Source organism: Protomyctophum bolini (assembly GCF_963924005.1).
Source record: "Protomyctophum bolini genome assembly, chromosome: 7".
Lineage (NCBI taxonomy): Eukaryota > Metazoa > Chordata > Actinopteri > Myctophiformes > Myctophidae > Protomyctophum > Protomyctophum bolini.
This window is the reverse complement of record NC_137868.1, coordinates 38,381,082-38,390,867: the sequence shown is the minus strand read 5'-3', so window position 1 is coordinate 38,390,867 and position 9,786 is coordinate 38,381,082. Positions and strand designations below refer to the sequence as shown.

The following is a 9,786-nucleotide window of genomic DNA, read 5'->3' as shown; positions in this document are numbered from 1 at the left end:
GTCAGCGGGACAAGTCTCATCCTCAGTCTGTGTCACAGCACCAAATTAATGTCATAATCCATTTTAAACTGTGTTTCAGATTGGAGCACATTGCAGAATGGGGAGCATCGTAACTGTGTCCTTATAGTTTGGGGTTTAAATTGGCTTGCTTTTATTAAGAGAGAACGTTTGGGTTGCCAGTGCGTAGACTGCAATGAAAGCACAGCGTATAGGTGAAGCTGTTATTCAAGGTAACTGGGGGAAAGTAACTTGATTATGCACTATTCTAATATGTTGATTAATAGCATTCAAGGTAACTGGGGGAAAGTAACTTGATTATGCACTATTCTAATATGTTGATTAATAGCTGTAAACAGAGTAGCTCTCCCATTGGAAAACTGTGATTTGTTATATATCTTATAATACACTTATACATAGATTTTTCTCTTGTTTGTAACAGTTTGTTTTTTTCTTCTTTTGTTTTACTAAAAAAAATTATTGTTATCATTACGTTTTGCTATGATAGATTTATTTTTATATATTTCTTTGTACCATTACAAGACAACCGGTGTGGAGTCTCTTGTCTTATGGAGAAAAAAAGCATGCATGTTTCTGTTTCTCCTCTTCTCTCTCCTTGACCTCTGTGTGTGATTTCATCCCTTTTCTTCTCCCCTGCTATGAATGTCTGTTGGTTGGTTTTCCCCTCCTCTCTTCCTCCTCCATTTGGCCTCCTTCCACCCCTTCTACAACACCCCCACCCCCACCCCCCCTCCCAGCGGGACGTAAGGCTTCCATAGAAACGTGTGTTCTCCGTTCAGCATCAGCTGCACCTCTCAACCGAGATTCCTTTTTTAAAAACGTCCTATAGTTCCTGCCACATCGTTTAACAAACCCAAACAACCGTGTCCTTTATACCTGAAAAAGGAACAGATTATAATAGATAAGATAGTGTATATAATATGCCCCTTCCTATCTTCTTTCGCTCAATCCTTTGCGCTGACCACAGCGGTCAGTCTCTGGAGGAGAGAGTCTCGTGACAGGTCGGATACTCAGTTGGTTGACACGGCAACCGGTGCTGACCCCTCCGCCTCCCTCTCGCCTTCTTCGTAGGTCGAGACGTCGGAGGCCTTCCGCTCCGCCAGGAGCTCGGCCGGCGGTTGCCCCGGGCTACTGTGACGACTACTGCCCCCGGAGGCATCGCCTTGCTGCTGCCTGGGCGGGGTCAACATGGCCGCCTCCGCCTCCAAGTACAGTGTCACCTCCTAATCAACACAAACGCGCACGCACGCACACACACACACACACGCACAGGGATGAGATGAGGAGATTGCAAATGCCCCTGAGCTCATAGGATCTGCAAAGATGCCCTAGTTTGCAATTCTGTTGTTTAATATAACTGTTTAGCTTTTGTTATTGTCATGTGAGCCTCATATAACCCTCTAGTGGCTCACTCACTCTGGGACTGCTTTTGCAAGACATTAATTACATAGCTCTGATCCAGAGCTCTTAATGCCTTCATTAGAGCTCTGCTACTATTCTCTTCCTGGCTCACATGAAACGCAGACGAGCCTCGATCTCTCTCCTCTGTTGTGGAAATAAAAAGAACGTTGTACCTATACTCACCAATACAGAGGTGGCTTGTGTTATTAGAAAGCCTGTACTTTTCCTGTGTGTGGTGGGGGGGGGGCTCAGAGTGTGTCCACTAAGGAAAGTAGGCTTTCTAATAACACAAGCCACCTTTGCATTGGTGAGTAGATGAAACGTTCTTTTTATTTTCGTAACAGAGGAGAGGCTGGTCTGCGTTTCATGCGAGGAAGAGAACGGTCCCATAGCTTTAATGCAACGGCAGCAAAGGGCATTAGGGCTATATGGACCAGAGCTAGACATAACATTATTTCAAAATGTAAGCTCAATGAATCTGCCTAGCAACACTGTGGCAGCCAGACCAAGTACAGCCAGGCCTGGCAGCAGTGGTGTTGATACCTTGATCTACTCCTCCTTTGGAGGTACGGAGGTTTTGCCAATTCTAGCGACAGGCTATGTTTATGCATGCACACTCAGACGCAGGGACTACAGATGTACTTGTACCCCCTGGAGGTTGGCTCGTGAGACTCTCTTCAAAACCATAGAGCCGCTTCCGCTGGCTGGCAGAATGAACGCTTGGGCTGAATGCGGAAAACAAAATGAAATATCTCACACCCACCTTGAACGTCTCGCCAACTTCTGACCAATCACAGTTAAGCCAAACTTTTGGAGGCGCAAGAACAGCCACGACAAGAGAGGCAGCCCCCGCTGAAGTTCAGAATTACGTAATTTTGTACTTCCTGCCAATATACCCAGCAGCGCAAACCTCAGCTCAACCTAACCCTTGGCCCCATGCATATACATGTCCTCCTTATTTGACCTCACCTTGAGCTCCTCCTCTAACTCCTGCTGCTCTAATAGCGGAGAGTGTTCCAACCCCAACACGTCGTCCCCCATCGGCACGCCGAGACTTTGCTCCACGACCGCTGCCACGCCCATGTAGCCACCCTCCGTCTGGTAGGCCTCCACCTGCTGCACGGTGTTCCACAGGTCAACCAGGGGCGCGTGGGTGGCCGACGTCATGCTGTGGATGGTGCTGTTGGGCGTGGCTTGTAAAGACTGGTTGGCACTGTTAAGCCTGTGTTCCAGAGCCTGGGGAGAGGAGAAACGACAAGAGAAAGTCACTGTTAGACTTATTAGTACGGCTCTCTGGATGCATTCATGTAGAACATACTGTATAGTCACAGGAGACGCGAGTCATGCAACACTATGTTTGATTAGTTTGGGGGCCGCTGTGACGCTGCCACATAAATGTGTGAATAAATGTATGTTCTGTCCTCAGTGTCCTAATATGAGTATTGGAAAAAAATGAAACATAACCTACAAGGGAATAAATTGATCAAAATATGGTTGAATATTTAACCACGAAATGTACTGTAGTGTACAGAATGTCTTGTAGTTGAATGTGGTCATTCATTTTTTGTTGACAAGGTTTGCTCATAGGGGGAGCTGTGGGGTAAAAGCAGGTTAGTTGTAGTTCCAGGAAGTGAGGTACCAGGAACCATATAGATATTAGGAAATATATCATTGGTCGCTGCAGTTTGTTTGGGCGACCTGTCTCCAAGGGGAGTCAAGCGGAAGTGCTGAAGGCATGCTGTGGCCTCCTGACTTGAAGATTGGGTGAGGAATATACTTTTTCCCTTTTTGAGCAATGCATTGCCTGACTTTGTGGATTACTTGATATTCAGAAAATAGAAGATCTACAATTTTTGGTTTGGGTTAGGAACTATACTCATTGGAGACATTTAAAGGAACTTTGCGTTGCAGGACTTCTGAGTTTGACTTCTGAGTTTGAACATTAACATTTGTATTTTGAAGTGTATTAATTGAATTGAATTGAATTGAATTGAATTGAATTGAATTGAAGTGAAGTGAATTGAATTGAAGTGAAGTGAAGTGAAGTGAAGTCTGTCTTGGCCTGCAGCCTACTGACATCTAGTTAGGCTGCTGTAGGCTGGCCCACAATAACCTAGCTTACCTGGTGGAGAGTGGAGACCTGTGCTCCGAGGACCACTTTATCTAGTCTGGCAATATTTTTATCTGTGCCAGTTGCCCAGTTCTATGCCCTGTTGTTAAAAAATAAACTTTGTGGGCTTGTAGATCTGCTAATTAAATGTAACTATGTTTGCCCTCAACAAGTATAAAACAAGTAATAACACACTGGTTGTCGATGGATAATCTATTGATTATGAAATCCACAAATCAATATGGAGATAACAAGAGCTCGTGCATAACTGGGCTCTCACCAAATATAAAGATCGAGCCCAATAATAAATAACATTCAACATTCAGGACAGTGCATGAAGTGCACCAGCGCCTGTTAATATGCACATGGTTAGTGTGTGACGTCAGACAGGAGCCGATCAGAGCTGCTGACAAGACGTGAAAATGTTTAGACTCTCAATTCAATTACTGTAAGTGCAATTTAAAGGTAGTTTGCCTTAAGTGAGTTTACTTTATGAGAGGTTAGAGAGACAGATAGACAGGCAGGACAGACAGGACAGGCAGTGAGGGGGAAAAAACAGTAATGTCTTTCAGCCCCAACAGACCTACTGTATACACTCTTTCTCCTTTCTTCTACTCTGTCTTGCGCAGGGAAGAAAATCCATGTCTGTAAAGAGTGTGGCAAGAGTTTCAGACAATGGAAAAAGGGAATAATATCCGCACTCTCTTGTATAAACTTTGAGTTTCTTTATTTCATGAAAACACATGAGCAGCAGGCCTTCCTCAGCCATTCAAACATGAGTTGACTTTGAAACGCAGTGGAAGCGGCCTTTGTGCCGAAACATGTTCGTTTCTCTAGGTGGACTGCTGCTTTTTTCATGAAATAAAGAAGCTCAAACTTTATATACAAGAGAGTGTGGATATTCCCCTTTTCCCATTGATCTTCAAGAATCTGCACCCATCAGCCGCAGAGACTATATCAACTTGACTCCCTGAGTAGAGCCGCGCCTTCATCTATAATTAACGGTTTTGTTATTGTTCTAAGAGTTGATCAGTCACTCATGTGACCTGAAGCGTCACCAGTGTGTCCACACCGGAGAAAAACCTTTCCACTGTGAACGGCGTGACAAGAGCTTCAATCAGTTTCGGTCACCTGAGATCACGCCAGCGTCGCCACGCCGGAGAAAAACCATAGCGCTGTCAACAGCGGTAAGTGTTTCAAGTGAGCCGGGCAATCTAATCAGACACCAGCGCATCCACACCTGGGAAAAACCTTTCCGCTGTCAACAATGTCACAAGAGTTTCAGAGATAATACTCTGCATGCAGGCACACCAGCAGTGGTGGAAAAAGTTATCAAAAGTTTTTTTACTTAAATAAAAGTATCAATATTGCAATATAGAAATACACTGTTACAAGTAAAAGTCTGGAATTCTAAATGTACTCAAAGTAAAACTACTCATTATGCAGAACGTCTCATTTCAAGTTTTCAAAAGTATAGAAATCTTTTGAAAAGAGACGATCAAGTGTTTCAGTGCGTTGAAGATTCACAAGAAGCACACTGGGGAACAAACCAACCAACAGTCAGCAATAAAAGGCCCACAAGCTTGTAACGTGCCGCATCCGTGACACCTTGTGAACTTGTACAGTAGGCTATTCGCGTGCACGCGCAATAAATCGGGCCAACATACCCCACGTGTTGCAGCCGTGAAATGTTGCAGGCTTGTATAGGATGGCTACTCTCGGGCACGCGTAAGCGTAATGAATTCATGCCCCACAACTCTGATCACCTGTGGATGCTGAAAACATCAAAACAAACATGGTCTGCACTGTAAAAAATAAGCACAAAAAAAACGGAAGCAGCAAACCTAACTTCGACTTACTTGCCGGGGTACAGACACTAGACTCTGCCGACAAGTTCTCTGGTCTGGCATTGTTTTGAACTTGCTGTTTTCCCGGATGGAAACGCGATTCTTTTTTTTTTTAACGCTTTATTTTGATTTTTATTGGTGAATAAATGAAAAAACATATGTGTACATTTTGTTGTATCCGACATGTAAATATACCCCCCTCCCCCCAAATCAAGGTCAGAACAAGACATATAAAACAAACACAGACAGTACAAGACAGTAAAAGTAATTAGTAAACTAGTTTTGAAAGTACTAATGAAAAAAAAAAATGGAAAAAAATGGAAACGCGATTCTGATTGGTTCTAACGATGAGCCAATCACCTTCACAGGTCGTAGGAGCTGAGGTGACTGTGAATTAATGATTGTCGGATGCATATTGCATACGCTACATCAAAGCTTTTTGTCAAGTTACTTGACAAAGACCGTGATGTCAAAACATCGTATTTTCTGCCTGCCTGTCGTTAAATAAAGTTTGGAGCATCTTAAAGTGATGCTTTCTTTTTACAAACTAGACTACAACATGACGTAACTTATCATCTGCTCCCGACTGGATCATAAACAACTAAATGTCTCCCAAAAAAATAGTTGCTGAATCCACCTGAGACCCGACACCTACTTTCGGCTACTATGGTACTTACAACATTCAACAGCAGATTTTCAGCAACAGGCGCTTACAGCCGCCGACATCGGTGCGGTGGAGAGCTATACATAACATAATATTCCCTTAACATTTTCGTTCAAATGATTAGTTCACCAGTTGTTTCAGTACTTGGCTGGAGCCTGGAGCTCTGCAGTGACTGAGTGGATCAATCAGCACGACACGTCCTCTCAGACTATGGATTCTAAACTCCAGGCTCTCGCACTCCGTCACGCACTTGAAATGCACTTTAGTGCACTTTCAGTGTGGCAGTGAATGAGTAGCTTTCTTTTTTACTCTGGCAAACCTGGTAGGCGTGTGTCTGTTCCTTTTAGAATATATATTGACACAGTAGAATACACAGTACTTTCATTTTGCGTAGAGTTTATATTGCGTCTGTCGTATAATTTCCATATAAATGAACCAAAGAGTTGCAGTATGTGTTCACACTGTCCCAACATTGAAGTACTGGAGCGTATCTTCTATTAATAAGCACTGTTTTGGTAATGACGCAATAATTTTCCCTAATTTATGTCAGTCCAACTGCCTGTGGGCAACAAGTGGAGATAGACAAAATTTAATGGTCGAAAGAACAAATGGTGGTGTAATCGTTCGTGATGTAGCTGGGAGCTTTTTGTTATTGTCCCAGTGAGCGCTGCTTTGTCAGTCACAAGCTCTCTTGATATAACATGACAACTAAGGTCACAAAGTCAGGTAGTTTATTTTATTATTATTATAATTCTGAAAAAGGTTTTGTAGGAATTGAACCTATGTTGCTGTTGTTTTCACAATGCCACTTGAACTACATGAGTGCATGAGGGTGCACACTTCTCTTTCCAACACTCTCTGTTGCTTTTAAACAGTACAGAATAAAGGTTAATTTGAGGCCAACAGCCTTGACAATGCATTTCTCTGGCATATCGTCTGTGCCACAGAGAGCTACCACAGTTTCAACATGGTATGTAAGCAATCTGTTGCATGTTGGAGCACTAATCCCTAAAGGTCACTGGTCAAAAAATGTGATAGTTAAGCTATTTGGATAGAAAACTGGAGGTTAATGGCATATAAAGCAAGATAGCAATATAGGTTAACAAACATAATGGCTATATACTACTGTAGCCTGCCTAACTTGCACAGAGCTTACGAGTCCCAGGCCCCCTGTAGATGAAGTGCTTTGACATTCTGAAGGCATACAATGACACTTCAATAGTGCTATAGTCATCACTCAACTCAACGGTTGACGTGTAGAGGAATCGCTTGGCATGCCGGTTTCCGTCGGAGTGACAGATTTGTTTGTTTTGCTTGTCATTAAGTGTCCTTAACAAAACCTCTCAGGGAAAAACAAAAACAAGGTACGCAGCATGCACCTTGATGTTCATTGGGACTCTTTGGGTGATTATTGAGTGATTGTGTTCATTGCGTTCACCTGTTGCTGCTGATACTGCAGTAGCTGCTGCTGCTGCTGGTAGTGCTGCAGCTGCTGCATCTGCTGCATCTGCTGCAGCTGGCTCTGCTGCTGCAGGTTCTGCTGCAGCTGCTGCTGCAGCTGCTGCTGCTGCTGCTGCTGGGCCAGGAAGTGGGCAGCGGCGGCGTGCGAGTCGAACGCCTCGGTCCCCGGGGGCGACATGACGTAGGAGCCCGGGGTCCCGGACGCCACGCCGGGCTGCTCGTTGTTGATGGGGTCCCAGGCGTCGGAGGAGGAGAGGCAGTACAGGCCCTGGGAGACGTAGGTGTGGGGCCACACGTCTCCGGCGGAGTGATGCAGTATCTGATCTGCAGAGACGGGAAAAGGAAGCGCTCAAACAGTGTTGTTTTCGTCGACTAAAACTAAGGCGAAAAATGTCCGTCGACCTTTTTTCACTGACGAAGACTATATGGAAACTAAATGAAAACTACTAAGACTACTGACAATTTCGTCAACAAATAAAAATTTGACTAAAATGTTAGGAAGGGACTAGTGGAGAGATCCAGTATAAGGCATTTTACAATTAGTTGCATGCTGAAAATAGCCGATCTACAGTACAAGCTGCGAACTTGTAGATCTGCTATTTTCAACAAGTGTTGAATGACGGCGTCATTATGACGGCATCAAGGCCCGCCAAAATAAATGTTGTTCGACTAAAATCAGATTTAGTTGAATAAAATCTTATGATATTTAGTCGACAAAAACTAGACTAACACAAAAACATTCCAGGGGACAAAAATGAAAACTATTCAAGAGACTATGACTAAAACTAAATAAAAATCTGCTGCCAAAAACAACACTGGTATACGAGTGTCATGGGGTGTCCACTGTCCACACCAAGGACAATGCACTACTATAAATAGTGCATGGCATTTTAAAAACCTTCAAAGTGGATGACCACAACACATTCAACACATCACTCATGTTTGTTTACAGACTGTTATCATTCTTCAGTGTGGATGTCCACATCATTATCGTTGTACGGTAGTAATATTATATTTTGTAACACATTTTTCACCCCATGCCAATTGCCTATAAGCTGTAATCCTGGGCTCTATACTCCCTCAGCCCCGAACTGAGCTCATGCTTCCTCCAATGCATGAGGAGTGAGCAGGCCGCTTCACCTGACAGGGGGTGGCTTCCCCGGTATAGGACGTAGCGTGTGGAAGGAACAACGTTATTCCAACCAGTTCCTTTTCCCTCCATCAGGTGCCGACGGCTGACCAGGGGGAAGCAGTATAGAGACCAGGATTACTGTATGTTTTGATATATGTTTTTTGTGAGGGTACCTACCCTAGGAGACATGGGTAGAACACGCAAACTTCACACAGAAAGGCCCTTTCACCAACACTGGGCGTTGATAGAAGCTCATAGTGTTGTTGGGTTTCCAAATATGCCAAATGTATCACTACTTGCAGATACTTTATGATCTGTGAAATGTGGGGTATGGGAGAGCCCTTGCTGCCCCTAAGCCCTTGCTGTCCACTCCACCAATCAGAGGTAATGTATTTCAGCACAACCAATCACTGCACACGGTGAACTCTGTCACCATGGGTATTATGTGCAGTGCCCGCAATTCTTCCGACAGCCATCATCAGACAAATAGCTCCCTTATAACTCCACAGAAACAAGCTGGCGACTATATTGGCACTTCATTCAAGGTCCTCAGTCCTATAGTGAGACTGATGTCACAGTGAAGAAAATATGCTGATGGGAAGTTTCAATGACAAGGATCAAAGCAGATTGGAAAAAATCTCCAACCTCCACAAATCTAGATACTCCTGTCTGTCTGTCGGCAATCAGAAGGTCACTGGTACGCTCCCCGATTCGCCAAGTATACATGCTGAAGTATATCTGAGCAAGACCCCTAATACCCCTAATAATGCGATCATCATGACCATCTGAGAAGCCATCAGCTGGGTGCAGATGAAACCGAATTTCTCCCACAGGATCAATAAAGGTCTGCCTTTTATGTATCTAGTAAGTTATATGGCTGGCAAGAAAGAGACAAAACGGACAACAATATACTGTAGGCTAGTAAGAGGTTTATCGTCAGGGGAGACGTATTTGATCAAGCAAACTTTGCTTGAACAAACCTGTGCTGCTGAGATGTAGTACAGCTGAGACTTTCGATTTACGCAGGGAAAAATACAGCCCTCTTAACCAATCACAAGATTAAAACTTTTGACGTATGGCAGACCTCCTGTGCCACTGAGGCTACCGAATTGACACTTAAATCAGTTTATTTGTTGGCTCGGCGGCCTGGCCT

The 9,786-nt window shown here is 44.0% G+C and overlaps 1 protein-coding gene across 1 annotated transcript in view; it reads right to left on the bottom strand.

The window, feature by feature from the left end:
- Nucleotides 1-847: 847 nt before the first annotated feature.
- fam131bb (family with sequence similarity 131 member Bb) overlaps nt 848-9,786 on the bottom strand; it is a 58,401-nt gene continuing 49,462 nt past the window's right edge. Inside the window, exons 7-9 of the mRNA XM_080768135.1 lie at nt 7,479-7,825; nt 2,389-2,655; nt 848-1,241 (exon numbers count right to left, since the gene is read on the bottom strand). Coding sequence (XP_080624261.1) covers nt 1,029-1,241; nt 2,389-2,655; nt 7,479-7,825 — 827 coding nt within the window. The 3' untranslated portion in view covers nt 848-1,028. The remainder of the gene's footprint in view (nt 1,242-2,388; nt 2,656-7,478; nt 7,826-9,786) is intronic.